Raw genomic sequence first — 17,561 nt, 5'->3', positions numbered from 1 at the left:
TGTGGTTCAGGTCTGCCTAGAGTATTGTTTTTCACTCAGTAATGGTTGCACATGCAAACCCTGCAACTATCCTGAAAATAGAAAATTATGTAGCTGAGTTAATTGAAAATCTGCTTATGGTGCATGGTGGTGTGAGCAGTAATTGACATAAAGTGCTGCTTAGCACACAGAATCAATTATTTTCCATTGACATAAACCAGTAAATCATTTAATGTCAGATTGATATTAATGAGCAAAGTTGTACTAGTGAGTGCAAGGCTATCTGCAGCATTAGATTTCTTTTTCTGGACAGGAATTTGTTACAAAGTGAGCTCAGCCCTTCTAGGCAATGTTACCACGTTTTGTGAAACTGATTCAATGGCGAATTAAGGGTAAGATTGTTACTGTGGGAATCTTTTCTGAAAATGAGATAATGCATGTATGGGCAAGGCGTGACTATACTGTTAAAGTCTGAGAGTCACAACATGGTCTTTGAGTCATTACTGGAGAAGGAAATGTTGTTGATAGTAACGAATGTGGTAGAACACTGGAACAGGTTGCCCAGAGAGGTGGTAAATGCCCCATCCCTGGAAACACTCAATGTCAGGTTGGGTTGGGCTCTGAACAGCCTGGTCTAGTTAAAGATAACACTTCTTACTGCAAAAGGGTTGGGCTAGGTGATGTTTAAAGGTCCCTTCCAGCCTAAAACATTCTGTGATTCTATGATCAGAATGATTCTGCAGTGCTCCAAGGAAAATAAAAGTACGGTAGAAGGAAGTGGAATCACTGAGGAAACATTTTCTCCCCAGTGTGACTGCACTGCTATAAAATTGATCTGACTTCCTTCTTTCCTGTCCAGATACTAAAGGTCACTAATAGTATCTCCCTGAGAACTGCCTGTGTTTACAGTTCTCCCCAGATGAACAGACTGTGGCTGATGGTTGAGGGATCAACAGTCTGTGTTTGCTGTATGAATGGTTGGAACTGTCCTTACTTTTCTAACAAAATAAATGTTGAGCACATGTAAGTACTCTAATCTCTTCATATTTACCCGTGCCTGAAGGGAAGGACTCTGCAGCTTTTCAGAGAGTGCTTTAGTAGCCACCCCATTTCAGCATGCTTTTTTTATCAGAAGTACTGAGACTTCTCCCCAGTTTAGATGCAGAAAACTAATTGTTTAATGCTAAATTATTTGGCCACCTTCTATGTTAAACAGAAAGAGACACTTGCAGAAAGTGATTAGTTTGGTCCACCTCTGAAACCAATAAAGAGAGAAAACTAAGATTAGATGTGGTGTGATGTGTTCTATATTCCCTCAGAGAGGAAAATTCAGTAATACAAATACAGGATAAGACAAGGATGCTTCTGTTTTGCTGTTGTCCTAGCCATGTTATAACCACTTGTACCAATGCAAAATAACCATGAAAGGAGCAAAGTGCCTCTGAGCTACTTACCGAGTAGTATAATGATGCAGAGAAGAATGGCAATAAGAGCCCCTGTGCTAAGACCTGTAGGATGAACCAAGGCTTCTGCATTACACGACAGCATCTTTCCTCGATGGTCACAAGCACATACTCGAATAGTCACTGTTTCAGTGCTGCTCTGGATAGGGTAGTCATTGTCTGATATTACCACTGGCAAGAAGTAGGTACTCATTTCATGTCGGTTATATCTGGTTTTTCGTGTGAAAATCCCTGCCGTGTTGTCTGGAAACACAAAGCATATATTATGTCTTCATCTGAAGAATGAAAACAAAAATGAGAAAAGGGGAAAAAAATCTTCCTAGAAATTCACCTCTGTTGTCTTGTAATGTAAAGTTGGAGCTGCTGGCTGTCTCAGGAGGTAAGGAGAATGAAAACTGATGTCCACTGTAAGAGTCGTCTTTATCAACAGCACTTAATGTTTGTATCAGCTGAAACGATAGGAAAAAATGACCTTCAGGGTAAGTGGACCTTATGTTTATTTATGTACTGTAAGATTGTAAAACAATCTTACTGTATTATTTTTTTCTTCAGCTTTAAGGCAGCTGATGATGCTATGGTGAGCTTAAGAAAAGTGATTCATGTGATGCTGATGCTGATTAGGATAAGCATGCTATTTTATTCTGTGCCATCAGCCAGTAACATAATTAACTTGAAAGTTGGCAGGAAAATCATGTTGAATTGAACCAGCAGCTTTGGGCTGAAGCCACTCCAAACAGGTAGGAAACCTTTGCATGGGACAAGACAGTCCAAGCTGTGTATTTATCTACCCAAATCTCATGTCACAGTAATTGTTTGGCTCAGTCTTCCAAATTATCTGCTACTTTGAACCATTTAGTAGTAGGACTCTTAGAATGAGAGTTATCTGGCAGGAATTAGCTGTATCACAGACAGGAGTTGTAACAGTTATGCATCTGAAATTGTTTTTGAAGGAAACAGTGGAGGTGTCTGAATAAAGCAGAGAATCACGGAATGATAATTAATCAGGAATAACAAGGTGCGCTACAGAAAACCACAGTCTAAAACGTACTGTCACATTAGCTGCAAGAATACTAAGTGTAATCAGATCAGTGCAGCTACTGTTTAGTTTAATTTTGCAAACCTGACAGTTTGATGCAATGCAAAGTATGCCTCTTGATGAGAAGATGCAAGAGTAGTAGCAAAACTCCATTAATTTGCAATATTTTTTTTTAGTACAAGCAGACAACACACCTGTTCTGCCTTTGCATTTTCACAGACGAAGGTCTCATAAAACATGGCAAACTCGGGAGCATTGTCGTTTACATCCAGAACTTTAATGAATACTGGGACACGGCTACTTTGTTTTGGGTTGTCTGAAATGATAAAACCAGAAAGAAGAGAGATTTTAGCACAACTATAGACTTAGTGCAGGAGAAGAAAAAGACAGACTTAGGGGTTTAATTCTTCTCACACACAACACTCCACTTCTATTCTGCTGCTTTCTGGGGAATGTAGTATGGGAGGGAATTCCACAAAATTATGCTGTGTTATCATTACTCTGATTCTATGTAAGTGGTAAGTTAGGATGAGTCAGAGTCCATGAACACTCCACGTAATGTATGTGTGATTAAACACGTATATAAAAATTTAATACTGGAACCATTTATTAGCCTGACACAGTATGGTGGCAAGAAAGTTTTCAGAACATAATCCCTTTGTTAACTCAGGAAGACTGAAGAGTTATGAAGATGCAATTGTGGATTTTTTCCCTCTCCACCTGTTATATAATATTTTGTCTCTTACAAACTTGAGACACAGTTCCTTAAGCTACCATGATTACCATTATATTACAGAAATAGTAGCTGCACCTGTGATCACATATTTTCTAATCCTTTGTGAATTGGTTTGATACTCTAGAATAGCAGCTGAAGAACATAAGTACTATATAGAATCTGTAGATCCCCATATGTGAATGTTTGAGGGTTTTCCTATAATGACTGTATAGTGTGAAGAGACTGAATTTGACAAGGATATTCCTGAACGTAAAACATGGTGCTGAAAATATTGTTATCTTTCTAGATAAAAATCAAAACGTTGGAAATGTGCCACATTGTATAGATAGTTGCTTTTCTGTTTGGGGCAGATAGACTTAAGAAAATTCACAAGGAAGAAAGGCCAGTGGCAACCTTGCCTAAGCACCATCAATGGTGAAAACAGGTGAGGTTCTGAGGCAAAATGTCACATCATAACAACTACTGCCTCCTAAAAGGTACAAGATCTGTCCCCATACCAGTTTGCCAGTCAAAAGGCAAACAAGAGACGCTGCCAGGACTTGAACTGTCCCCTTTGTGTTTTGTATCACACAAGTGCTAGGTCACCCAGACATACCCATGTGGGAATGAGTGTGACTGAAATGAGATTCCTTTAAAACAAATACCTTACTCCTCCCTTTCATCAGGGTGCACACAGCATTTTGCCATGTTAATTTCCTACCCATGTTAGTATAGTTTATTAATGCATTTTAACCTATGATTCAAGTGAGAAAAAGAGTGCAATAAAATACACCAGATCTAAGACTCTATGCTTCTACAAGCATTCATTATAGTAGCTTGTTGAGTTAGGATTTAATAAAAGTCTTATTGCTGTGTTTATTATGCTTTTATAAATTTGAAAATGCCTACTCCAAAATTGGCATTGTATATTTGTATCACAGAGCTCAGTCATTTGGACAAAATATTATGCTTTCAAGCACCACAGTCCCATTGAAGTTAATATGATTCCCTTAAGCATAAACCACTTTCTAATATGAACTGCTGGGCTAAATTCATTCAATGTATAAAAGAACGGTTTCTGTATAATGTAGACTAGGCTGAGTTCTGTGCTAAAATACATCAATACAAATGTTGAATTTTTCAAACAGGCAGAAAGCAAAGGTACTAATTTGAAGTTGCAGGACTGTTGGCAAGGCTATTTTATAAGGACATAGCTTTCTAAGGAAAACATTCAAATATATTGGCAAATGTGTTTCTTTTCCTCTCAAGAATTACAATGGTTTTCTTTCCTGCTTTTTGAACAGTGAATTACATTTTTTTATTTTACTTCTAGGTGCTTAAGATTCCCACAATTTAAAATGATACTGTAATAAGTGGAAGCTTCATGTTATGCTCTATAGGCATGGGCTTTTTTTCTGATTTAATGGAAATAGAAGTTGAAATGTATGAATACTTCCTTAAATGTTTGGGGTTTTTTTTTGTCATCTTTCTAATTATTTGTTTGCATTATCCTTTAATAACTGCTGGTCTCCACTTAAAAAAAAAAACAACCTACAGAAAAAAAAGAGCTCCACAGACTCAGTGAAGCGCTTACATCCATTCGTCCTCATAGTGGTATGTTGTCTGTTGAGACAGCAATCAAACTGTTAAAATGCTCCCCCTTCTTTTTTTTTAATACAGACTCAGAGTCTTGGTGATGATCGATTCACCCCTATGAGTTAAGTAAAAAGTATTTTAAAAAACTCTGGGAATTCTTTCTGGTAAATCAGCTGTAATTCTGCAGCTGTGAATCAGTAGTCCTGTGTACTTTTTGTTGCCAGTTTGCCTTCTGACTATGCCTGCTGTTTGACTAACTATTTGTTTGCAACATCCACAGCATGATTTTCTGAATTGTTGATTTATGGTAGCTCACACTGGTGAAAAAGAACATGAAAAAAATCAAGCTATCTACACTTACTGACAAATTTAGATAACTAAAGGCAAAACAACCTCTATACTTCTGATTTTTTCTACTGTAAAATGAAATCAAGAACAGTCATCATTGAAAGATGTTTCTTTTTATGACTTTATCTTTTTTTAAACCTTTTTTTATATATCAAAGCCAGCACCCATCCATCTGAATGCACATCCTGCCTGTAACTTGACTAGGTATTTCTTTTAGATTACTTCAGTGAAACATACTTGAAGTGTTAATATGTCACTGAGAGCAATCTGTGATGAGGTGGAACTTAGTGGAATGGGACTTTAGCTAGCTTTCCTAGAAATTACTGGATTTAGCTAGGAACATTAAGCAGTGGTGCTTTCCAGTCTGGTCCCTTGAGACTAAAATTAGTGAAGTAGCCTGGCTCAGACCAAAGCTTGTTTAAATACTAGCTGCTTTTCAACCAAGAAAATTACCCTTGGAAGGCATCTGCCCCACTTAGGCCAAATTTGGTCTAGGCTCAGTGAAGCACAACCTGGGAAGTATCTTGTTGCAGCCTGGAAGGATTCAGACTAAAGAGAAATGATAATTAAGAAAGAAGCCTGTGTCAGACACAAAAGGTTTAGTTGAGAGAATCTGGCCCAGTAGAGCGGTTGGCACATAGAGGAGGAGGTAGCAAGGAACTAAATGAGTATTTTAGCAAGTTGGCTTTCAGATGGTATACAATTTTCTGTACTGTGTATTATTTCAGCTCTGCTAGGATCAATGGAAGTGTGCTTCTAAAAAGTTCTTATGATTCGTTCTATTTTGGGGGGTTATTTTTGCTCTCCTCCTCTATCCAGGAGCTCAGCCTGTAGCGTGCTGCTCTTAACCCGAGAACCCTCCTTCAAACACTTAATAGAAACACAGATACCTGACTGATAGCCAGACAGAAGTCAGGTGGCATGCTGTAGCCACCTACCTAGAGGGAGAAAACTATTAAGAAACATCATTCTTGCAGGCTTTAGCCCACTGTCCTTTTACATAACCCTATCTGCCTGCTTCAGCAGCACTGTTTCACTTGAGTTTTAAGTTTCAAAATAGACCTGCAGAACAAAAAAGGCTGTAGTCAAGTACTTCTTAATTACACACTTCTCACCATTCAGTAGCTAATTGAGACACATATGCACATATACAACATTAAAAAGTAAAGCTTATTTTGCGTCAGAATATGGTTATAGAGTTTTTTTGGTGTTTGGTTTGTGTTTTGGTCTTTCTTTTTTTAAAGCTATTTAGCCTTTAAGTTTACTTTGTTGTGATTGTCACAGAACTGGTGTTTATGTTACATCTATCTCCTGTATACCGTGCTTCACAAGCATAGGCACTGTGCCTCTTCAAAAGCAAACATAATTGCATTTTGTAATACTTGAGCATGTCACATGCTTATAGTTAAAGTACTAAATTGAAGAGAAGTGTTTATTGAGGCCGTCTAGCATGCACATCTTTATCCATGGTATTTCAGTTCCAGAAATCATCATGAACTACTATTATCACAAGATTACTTCTGAGCAATCCTAAACTGTTTGATTTGTAACTATAGCTTTTAACTTCAAAGGATACAAATGAAGTTAAAAATCCTTAAAACTGATTAAGATCTGAGCTTGCTCAGATCTAGACCTAGCTCATCTCAGCCACCTTAGTCTTGTAAACATCCAGCCTGTGCTATACTCAGACTGGCTTTAAACCATCTTGCTTGCGGCATGCAATTGCACAATTCAACAGTCATGATCAAAATCAAAAATGTCTATTTCTGATTAGAAAACACAGAATTGTTAACCTTTGCTCCCTGCTCAGCCAAGTTATTTCTTCATGAACTGTTGCCTTAGTAAAACACAGAACTGCAGGCCACCTCTTGCAGAGTTTCTAGTTCTTCGTTAGTACTGACTGGACTATCCCTATAGCCTGACATCTGCCTATCCCTTCTTTCCACATGCTCAGTGAGAAGGATACATTCCTTACAGCAGGGACAGCAGTTGTATTTAGATTTGACTTACTGATCTCTGCTGCTATTACTGTAATGTTGTGCCATAGCAGTGTTTCCCGGTCAAGGGGTTTTGAAGTAAATATCGAACCATTTCCTGAATTGATGTTGAATACTCTGTCCATATCAGTGTGTCGATCTACAGAGTACCTGCAAATACAGAGACAGAGGTTAGGAGGATGCATTCCTTTCAGTTTCTCTCTTCTTAAACCATTTTTTAAGACTAGGCATCAAAGGGATAGTAAATGGGGTTGTCTTTTGTTTTCAGCACAGGTTTTTCAGTCTTTATATATTCACACAAAGAGCTACTTCTGAGCTACTGGATAATGACATGTTGGAGGCCTGATTTACAAGGTGGAGCATTGTCACCGACTGAATGAATTACTGCAGAATTTACATACCTCTGAGAATTATCAAAGCTTTGTTTTAGTGAGAAAAGTGAAGACTGTGTCCTGAAAGGAAGTTTGTTTTAAGGCTGAGTTGACTTTCCCATTAAAAAACCCTCATTTCAGGATTTGGTATTTCCACTGTTCCAAATAATTTCTGATATAAATGTTTGGCAGCTGGGGTGCATTTCTGCCTTTCATTTCCCAACATTTTTAAAAGACTGTGCCCTGAAACCAGGTCAGCATGGAATAGAATTCGTTATTCCAGAGTACATATCACATAAAGGTTTGCTGTAATTCATTAGAACTAACATGCTCAGCCCTGCTTGATAGTATTTATATGTTATAATGAATGCTTACAACGTCTAGAGAAGCCCAGAGTTTAAATACATATTCAGATTGTCAGTGTGATCTCTTACTTTTTCTGCTGACCCAGAAATCCAACTTTAAAAACTCTTCGGTTCACAGGTGAGGATGCTGCTTCGCTGCTTCTCTCATCCCAGTGTAATGATTTTGTTTCATGTCTCATGAAAATTCTTGCATTGATTGTGGATTTTTTTTTAATGGAAATACATCTCTGGTGCTCTTAAAGCAAGAATTGCATTGTTCTGCTTTTGTTTCGACCCCGAATGTGTGCTGCTATTCAATTGAGGATAGAGCCTTAGGAAGCCCAGTATGCTCCTTTAATGTCCTTGCAATGCACGTCCATGGAGGCAAGGCAACCACTGCTATGCCTTGTGTCCACATAAGGGTAAAGATATGGCTGAGCTAGTATGCAGTCAGATGAAAACTGGTTCAGAAGAATGATTGGCAGAGTTTACTGCCGCTACAGAATTGTAAGGAATGCAGAGACTGAAAAATGTTCATTCCCTGCTCTACCCTAGGAGCAGCTGCTTATTCTGAACAGATATCCCAGTGCCTGTGCAGTGCCACTTAACTTCAGAGAGAGACTTTGGAAGAATGAGAGAGTAGAAGAGTCCAGTTGAAACATGTTGATGACAGAGGTTTAAAATTAATTACCTTGCTAATTATTTTGTAACTGCACTTTTTTTTCCCCTTCCTCCCCCTCCTCCCTTCTTTGCAAGTAAAAGGGGATATAACACCCACAGCAGATCAGGCTAGTCTTACTGTAAAATAAGAATTTTAGAGTAGCCTGCCTTCCTAAAAAAAACAACACTATAGTGGGTATTAATTATTTGCACTTAATTGTTTTTCCACATTATATTCCTATATCCAAAGGAGATTCGAAGGTACTGCTGCAAAAGAAAACCAAACTTTTTTTTGTGCAGTAGGGTTTGCGTAGGCTCACTTTGCTAGTTTTTCAGGAGTTGATTTAGTTTCTATTCATTGCTGTCACTTCACTAACAGTACTGCAATTCAAGCTGCTTGAAGTCTACTGTGGTGTCACTAACCTAGTTCTTTTATGCAGTGTTGTCACATTATCAGTTTGAAAAGAGTACACAAGAAGGCTTGTAATAGCACTGACTGATGGGACAGCTCCGGCAAGTTGTGGTGTTTTATCCACATCTAACTAGCATGTGAATTGCATGACTTACCTGCAATGTTTGATGGAAATAAATTTATACAAATCAATATAGACTCTCGTATTTTGACCAAGTATTTGAGATGGTAAAGATTTAATTTTAATTCATTCAGCCTTTTGCATGATGCTATGTTGATATTTTATGAATTCAGTTATTTTTGAAATATTCCCATAGCCCATTTCTGGATCTTTGATATTTCCATTTTACAGTAGAACTAGAGTCTGCAATCTTACTCGACATGAAGTATCAAAATTTTCCATAGATTAGATGTTCCAGCCAACTGTAATAGTGTGTTTCAGACTCCTGTTCTGCAAGGTATTTAAGTAACTAGCTTTAGGTGTGAGTTGTCCATTTATTGTTCTTTTTTTTTTCTTCAATTATTATTTCACTCATTCTTCATATTATGAATGGACTTAAAATACCTTAACAGCCTTAGCACATTTTGATCACCACCTTTACGTTAGAACATTATCTGAATTCAGTTTGTGGCACAGTATATGTAAAATTTTTTTTTTTTTAAATTTCAGAGGTTACCTGAGTTGTAACATTGAGGACCACTTCAAAATACTAGGAATTTTAACACACTTTATAAAGCTGTATGTATATTCAATCATGAGTACTAAAAAAACCCAAGCACAAAAAAACAAAACACCAGCCAGAGTACAACTTCTTAATGAAATGTTAAATTTATTTTTTCATATCCAAAGAAAATACATACAAGGTCAATGCAGTTAAAGTGTATTCTAATTATATCATTAACCCTGGTCTAGAAGGATGATTTTAATAAGCTAGACTGTCACTTCTATTTCTCAGTTTGTATAATGTAGTCTCTTCTGATCAAGGACTGTTAATTATGTTGAACTGGTGGTAATTCTGAGTTACAGATCATAATCTAGTAAGAATTAAGCAGACAGCATCAAACTCATTTTTACATTTATTTAATGAAATTACTGGTGCATATTTGTCAGATTTCAGGACTTCATGCCTTTCAAACTTGGAGGAATCGACAGGCTAGGAAGTTAAAAGTTACATGTGTGGATTCTAGTCTCTCTTTGTACGTAATAGGAAGAAAGGGTCGGAGAATCTAACACATGCAAATATGTTGTCAGTAAAATACAGAAACAAAATTAAGCCTTACATTTGTTTGTGGATCATTTTCAGCTGGTAGACTTTAGTAAATCAAATCACAGCAGGGAGAGAATTCAGTGACTGATGAACTTCATTATGCCTCTGAGGAATTACTATAGCAAAAAAGCTCAACTAGCAATTTGAAAAGACCTGATGTACAATACAGCAGTGCCAGTTGCAGCATGATTTCAGCTCATAATGTTTCTGTTTAGATCAAACACAAGCAGAATGCAAAACTTTTTTTTTTAATAACACAGCTGGACTATAGAGTGTTACTCAGGAGTATATTCATGTCACTACACGTGGATCTATATTCAAATACAGCCAAACATCTACCGATGTATTTTGTATTTTCTTAACGACATGTCACAGCAAAACTTGTTTATAGGAGTTGGACTAATGAAATGTAGCTCTACCAATACTTGGGTCATGAACGATTGTGCACTCTTACAACCAGGGCAAGTATCTGCTTTGTATTTTGCTATTGCTTCGTTGTCTTCTGATGTTCAGCTGCTTGCTGTCTAATGTAACTGCAAGTCAGGAAGATTTGTGGGTCAGGAAGGGATGTGTGTGTAAATTTTTCATAATGCATTTTCATAATGATATTGTGAAGGTTTCCTTTAATGGAAGATCAAAGAGGCTTTCATCTAACAGAGTTAGAGCTCAGTTTGTATAAAAAGAAAAATCTTCACTCGAGCGGAGGAGAAAATGGAAAATTTTCATTGTAATCTCAAGTATCTAAAGATTTGATTTTTAGCCATCAAGAAATATTGACAAGCAAGTGACAAGTCATACATACATGCAATCTAATTGTGTCTTTACTGAAGCTAAGAGTGAAAATTAGATTTAGCATCTCTATTGCATGATGGGGAAAAGAAAGAAAAAAAAAATCACCCTGTCAAAAAGAGATGCAGACTCAATCCATGCCCCTGAATTCTAGGAGATACCCAAGGTATTAGCACCATAAAATTACATTTATTGCAAGCTGACTTCTTTGCTCTCGGCTGATTTTCTTTTCCTCTTACTGATTTTCATGTTTCTTCTTCCTGGCTTTATTTTTATTACTCTAACTTCTCACTATTCTATTGCTTCTCCTTTCACCTTGAGTATAAAGGAGACAAGTTTTTTGCTGCACTGCATCGGTTTTGACACCTCTGTTAAATTTTGCTCAATAATTATCTGATATTTTAATATGCAAAGTACCTGTACTGTATTAAAGGACTGCCCTTGGAAAGATAGCTAATTTTTAGCACACACATTCAGTTAATAGAAAAGAGCCAGTAGGTAATACTCAACAATGAACAGCATAATCCCTATCCACTGTAAATCACTTATAATTAGGAGCTGGTGCTGGTGTGAAATGCAAATGGTTGTAGTTATCACCACGGGGAAGAAGAGGAAAAGCAAGGAAGCACTCCTCTCACTCTACAGTGCCATTAGATACTAAAAAGCCAGTTCATATGACGAGTGCAAGGGGCCTGGGTGTCACCCCAACCCCTTATCTTCATGCTAGCTATGAAGATATGCAGTAAGTTTTTTTCTGTCCCTGAGCTTCACCAAAGTCAGCAAAATCTTATGTTACGTTTTAAGTTGCTATGCTCTGCTAGTCCAGAACTCTGTATAATTGTTAAATGTCGTAATACAAGTGAAAGCAAACCTTAATTAAAATTAGAAGGCTTAGTCTTGAACAAGAATCCATGTGCAAAGCACTGCATATAAACTGAAGACAGAGAGGCTTTCTGCCAGAAACCTTTTTAGATTTAGTTTCTTCATCTAGGAAATTAAAATTATATTTACCCTTCCCCCAAGATGAGCTGAGAGCTTAAAACTTACCCATGCCCCATAGACAGCGTAAGCTATCTTGATGAAAGATAATTGTTTGCAGAAGTATTGATAGATTGGATTTTTATTAAACTTGCGTTGTTCTATTTTGTTCTTAAGACTACTATTGCATTTCCAAGGTGCCCAACCCAGAGACATGCTGAAAACTGACCTGGATTTAATAATGCTGTATTTTTCATTTCCTCCTCCTACTGCTTTTTCGGTAGCAATGAACTTTAATTAGAGCACACAACTATTTAAAAGTTCTTGTGTAGTCTGTAAGCACTCCAATATGCTTTCAACTGTATGGAAACAACTTACATGTTCAGTTCCCCAAAAATGAAGTCTTAGGTTTAGGTACTCCAACTTTAACTTCACTTCCTCTAAGATTACTTTATTGAGTCATGACTGATCCTTATCTTACTAACTTTACACTGATACAAGTGTGATAGGTCTGTGTGCACAGATGATGCTTTTAAGACATTTCTACTTGCAGTTTAGAGAAGGTAAATGTGACCTCTGTTAAGCAGGTCTGGATGGATGGGAGAAGAAAAGGCTGCTGAATCACCTCCCTGTCATGTAGCCAGGAGGATACACTGTGCTGCACTGGAAAATGTTAAAGGTAGAAAGAGAACACTGGCATCTTCTTAGTGCCCTTTTTGCAGCAAATTCTTCCATAGTAGAAATAACCACAAACATTAGTTAGTGAAAAGGAGAGGATGTAATTCAAGATGAAAGGGCCATGCAGACACAATCACAAATACGTAGACATGTGAGAGATAATTTACCATCTATAACACTCCATATTTAATCATACTCAAACAGTTTCATTGTTACAGTGATCTTTGCTGTGTGCATGCTAACATGAGTAAAGCAAAATTAAAGCTGCACAAAAATTACTCAGAAGCTGAAATGGTCTATGCTTACTTGACAGGGTTCTTGGTAGCATCTGGATCCTGAGCAGTTACTGTTCCTATTACGCTGTTTATTGGAACATCTTCTTTCACTTCCATTATGTAAGCTGGTCTGCTGAACACAGGGGGTTCGTCTACATCTTCAACCTGAATTCTGACTGTAGCTGAGTCCTTGAATGGCCCCAGGTAGAGGAATCGAGGGTCCACATGAGTATTGGTAGCTTCCACTTTTAGAATATACAGGTTTTTATTTTCAAAATCTAATGCCTGTGAAGAAGGAAAAAAAGTTCAGGTCTGTGAAGACTGCCATGACTTGCAATCAGATGAGCCAAATGAATGGGGGGATGTCATGGATGGCCTGTGTTAGGTAACAGAAGCTTGAACTGGAATGAAAATGCCAGCAGAAAGGAGTAAGGTCTCTATGCTGCATTTTTTTGGGGAATTCTCTGCCAAGAACTCCTAAGCACCAGTTAATCTTTCTTTCAGAAACAGCTTTAACTCTTCTGCCTTTTGTCATTTTGATGTCTTCTCTATTCCTTACCCCTGAGCACCGTCTGCTAAAGAGGGAAAGATTTTCTAGGAGCTGCTTGTTTAAGTATTGGCATTCCAACTCTGAAAGAGGGAACACTGTAACATCTAGTGTCTGGACATCCAGGACCTTCCATCAAGGAAAATAGGATCTTATGATAGGCTATGACTATATCACACTCTTCAAAGTACAATGAAGCTGCATTTAGTGACACTTTGTTAGAGTAGTTAGTGTGGGGAGCGAGTAGTCACCCCATTTTTCCATGATGAAGAAAATTCACAGCTTCTGTCAGCAACAGCCAGAAATGCAAACAGGGTTAGACTGATATCATCAGCCCTGGAAGGCATCTCCTTAAAAACAAATAATGACAGGTGTCGTACTGATATCACCAAGCAAGTGCATGTTCAGAAAATACACAATGTCTATCTAGTGATGACTGAACTTGAACTGATGGAGGATGATATCTGTAACCTTATCAAGCTTGCCTGATAACCCACTGTAAACAATATTTCTCAAACCTTTTCTGACAGCCAATGTGCAGCCTGCTACATGATGTCCACTGTGATCCAGCAAGGCTTTTTTTTAACAAAATCAAAAGCATGTTGATGCATTTATTAATTTGTGGGTTTTTTAAATCAAAATGTAAGCCAAAATAAATTTGTTTAGATACTGTACTACACTATCGCTATCCAATTCAACACCTCCTGATAATGCAGAGCATACTGATTATTTCTGTGGTCTGAGCACAGCACATTCCAGTAAGTAGGGAAATTTTGTAAGCATCATAGGGAGAAAATCACAGTTGGATGTTATTCTTTGAGTTATTCTGTAAATACATTCAGACTATAGAATTTTTTTCTCAGTCCCATCCCACTCCTTAGCTTATTTACTCTTTCAGATCCTGCAAAGTATGTGCATTGGTTTATTGTGGAGGGTATAAGAGGAAGATCCCCAATTGTTTGTATAAAAGAAATTTTACATAGGTAATAGAGAAATTGCTAATAGATGGCATTCAAAATAATCAACAACACATGGTGCACTAATATATGTATGTGCTAAAGTTTTGACTGATACTTCAATAGCTGGAGTTGTGTTAAGATGTGTACCTTTTTGACAGTTATGATTCCTTCCTGTGTGTCCTTGTCTGTGGTAATTCCAAACATGTCATATCCATCCCCCTCGGTGATGCTGTATTCAATCTCTGCATTTTCATCCACATCAGCATCATTAGCTTTTATTCTGCCAATTGGTGAGTCAGATGGCATAGACTCAGGAGCTCTGAATTGGTATGTGCCTACAGCAGACAGAGAAGGAAACTGGTCAGTAGTTTCATGGATACCATCTTTGAGCCCATTGTCCATGTTGGGCATGCACAGATGAGTTTGTGAGTCACTGTGTCTTCAGATCTTCCTGAGGCAACAGCCTTCAGCCTTAATTTTCATGTGGATAAAAGTAACGTTTTCCTATCTGTTTTCTGGTATGAAGGATGGGCATTTTGTTTTCCTTTGAACGTGTATCTCATGTATCTTTAGCAACACATATCCTTTTCTAGGTATTATCAGGGTCTCTGCTGGCCAAATAGAAATTGTTTATGAAAACCATCTTGAGGTCAGAGGACAAATACTGAGAACTGCCCGGGCCAGTGTGGCTTAGTAACACTAAAGCCAAATTGAGCCCAAATGCCTACTAATGATGTGCTACATTGAATTCTCCTCTGAAAAAAATGTACTGGGGGAATGTCAGCATTACAAAGCTGTATCTTTGGCTCTTATATTAAAGACACTTATGTCCAAAGATGTATAATTAACTTGTTGGGGGCAGAGTGTTATAATTTCTCTTAAGTTGTTCTAATTTAAATGGAAACATTTTTCCTATAGCTACGAACAGACTTTGAACTTAAATGACAAGTTGCTTCCAATAACTTTCCCAGCGACTTAACCACAAAGCTTGCTGAATTGTCTGATAGTATCTGCAATTATTTTCTCTCTATAACAGCTGCTCCTGACTTTGACACTCACTGACACAGTGATCCACACACATCACACACAGAGCAGTGGTTAGACAAAGCCAAAAAGAAGAGAGAGAGAAGGAAGGAAGGAGAAGAATTAAAAAGAAGGAAAGAGAAGTGAACAAATGCTGAATCACTTCAAATAACTTATCACTTATCAAAGCATTATCATGAATGCTTTAATAGAAATTACTTTCCAAGAGAGCTTGCTCGGGCAATTCCCTTAAATGTCACAAACATATCTGCCAAATGATCTGAGACAAAGAGTGGAAAAAAGGCAGAAGTGTCTGGTGGTTTTATGTATATGATTTTGTTTCTGTGTAGAATATAGGGAAATCCATTGAGGCAAATGCTTCCTGGGTGTAAATAGTCATTTTGATAGAACTACTCTTGGGATCATTTTACATACTTAAATATGTTTCAAGATGCAGATGTATTAGATTAGAACAGTTAGCTTAAAATGCAGCCAACCACAAGATAATATAAATAATAATAATAGTCATAGTAATAAATAATAATTGTAATATAAATAATTATTGAACAAGAAATCAAAGCTATTTAATAGGTAGAAAAAACAGATTGTTTCTGTACATTAATTCACTTCTCAGGCTGTCTGCTGCAACTAGAGTAAAAATATTAACGATTTATTTCTCAGCTATTACAATTAACATTAGCATGATGCTACTTCTTGCTTGTCTGGTCTTTTTCTTTCTTAGAGGAATTTTGATGCATGGTTCACAACAGCAGAAACAATATCTGAAGTGAAAAAAAACACAACAGACCAATTTTTGTCCATGTCAGTGTAAAGACATAGAACATAAAGTTCCGTACTCTGGGGGAAGCGAGGGGGATTGTCGTTTACATCAGTCAGTGTGATATTCACGGTGGTGGTTCCCGATAATCCTCCCATCTGGCCTCCCATGTCCTTGGCCTGGATGACCACTTGGTATTGTTCCCTGTTTTCCCGGTCCATGTTTAGCAAAGCAGTTTTAATAATGCCTGAAAACACAAGAATTAAAGAGAGAGACAGGGAGTTCCCAAGTAAGGTACTGACTTTGATGGAAATTCATATTAAACCCCCCACAGCCTAAAGGACAAAACAATCTCTGTGTAATAAGTAAACTTTGCCCAGTGTAAATTTTTACTGTTATGAGATGGTTCATTAAATTACAGACTTGTCACATCATATCTCAGGCTGCTGCATATGTGACAAGCACAATATTAGTGGCATTCCCAGAAAGATGTTCTACTTATTTCTGAGCAGTGTTATTTTACATAACTACCCCATTTCAGTTCCATGCTAATTTTTTTCACTGTAGTGGAAAAAGGCTTTTTGTTCATTATAGTGTGCTTCATCTTTTCTCTCCTGTCCTGTCAATATTTTTGTTTTGACAGATATGGTAAAAAAAAGGGGAAAAAAAAGAGGCAAGTTTACATCAGCAGTTCTTCATTAAAGAAGCAGTGCAACAATGTTACTTGGGAGAAGAGAAATTAGTTAAGAAAATGAAAAGCATCCAAGCATGCCCAAATGTATATATTTCTATTTATACGTGGATTGAAATTATTTTGCCAGTCACTTCTTTCTTCAAAGGCACAAATATCAGTTATGATGCCGAGTCCCACTGAAATTCAGTCATTCAGATTTACCATGAAGCAAAATGTTTGTATTCTCACTGGGTCTTTTAAGGTTAATAGCAGGCTCCTTAGCAAACAAAAGGGGTGAAATTCAAGCTCTGAAATACATGACAAAATTCATATAGCTCCAGCAGACTTACTTCACTCTAGGAGTTTAGTGACTGATTTCCATGGCAAGAAGTTGAAGCCTGTGGATAACTTTGCTTCCTCTCTGTGCCACATACAACCCTCTTGCTAGAAGATTATTACTAGTGAACTCCCACCTACATTCTAAATCTAAACAGAAGAGGACACAGTGTACTGTCCAAGTTGGAATGGGTGCATTATCCTTGCTTGTATTATCCAGCAGCCTATGTTTGAAGGGAAGCTCCCTTTGATCTTGGCACTCACTCTTTTCAGAATTACGTCCCCTAAGTTCTTTGAGACATACAATCTATCCCTTCTTTTCTCTGATGAGTCTTT

General features: G+C 37.4%; 1 protein-coding gene across 3 annotated transcripts in view; it reads right to left on the bottom strand.

Annotated features, from left to right (window-relative positions):
- LOC135184771 (cadherin-6) overlaps nucleotides 1-17,561 on the bottom strand; it is a 115,772-nt gene that overhangs the window by 8,530 nt on the left and 89,681 nt on the right. For 2 of the 3 annotated variants that reach the window (XM_064160828.1, XM_064160831.1), the window contains 7 exons: nucleotides 16,296-16,463; nucleotides 14,563-14,750; nucleotides 12,941-13,194; nucleotides 7,148-7,284; nucleotides 2,673-2,794; nucleotides 1,774-1,891; nucleotides 1,434-1,685 (listed from right to left, as the gene is read on the bottom strand). In XM_064160828.1, the coding sequence (XP_064016898.1) occupies nucleotides 1,434-1,685; nucleotides 1,774-1,891; nucleotides 2,673-2,794; nucleotides 7,148-7,284; nucleotides 12,941-13,194; nucleotides 14,563-14,750; nucleotides 16,296-16,463 (1,239 nt within the window). Of the gene's footprint in view, nucleotides 1-1,425; nucleotides 1,686-1,773; nucleotides 1,892-2,672; nucleotides 2,795-7,147; nucleotides 7,285-12,940; nucleotides 13,195-14,562; nucleotides 14,751-16,295; nucleotides 16,464-17,561 lie in introns of those variants that run through there. The other variant, XM_064160829.1, reaches the window with a different exon arrangement.

This window comes from Pogoniulus pusillus, chromosome 21 (assembly GCF_015220805.1).
Source record: "Pogoniulus pusillus isolate bPogPus1 chromosome 21, bPogPus1.pri, whole genome shotgun sequence".
NCBI classification, from domain to species: Eukaryota; Metazoa; Chordata; class Aves; order Piciformes; family Lybiidae; genus Pogoniulus; species Pogoniulus pusillus.
Note: the sequence above shows the minus strand (reverse complement) of the source record. Positions and strands in the feature narration are given on the sequence as shown.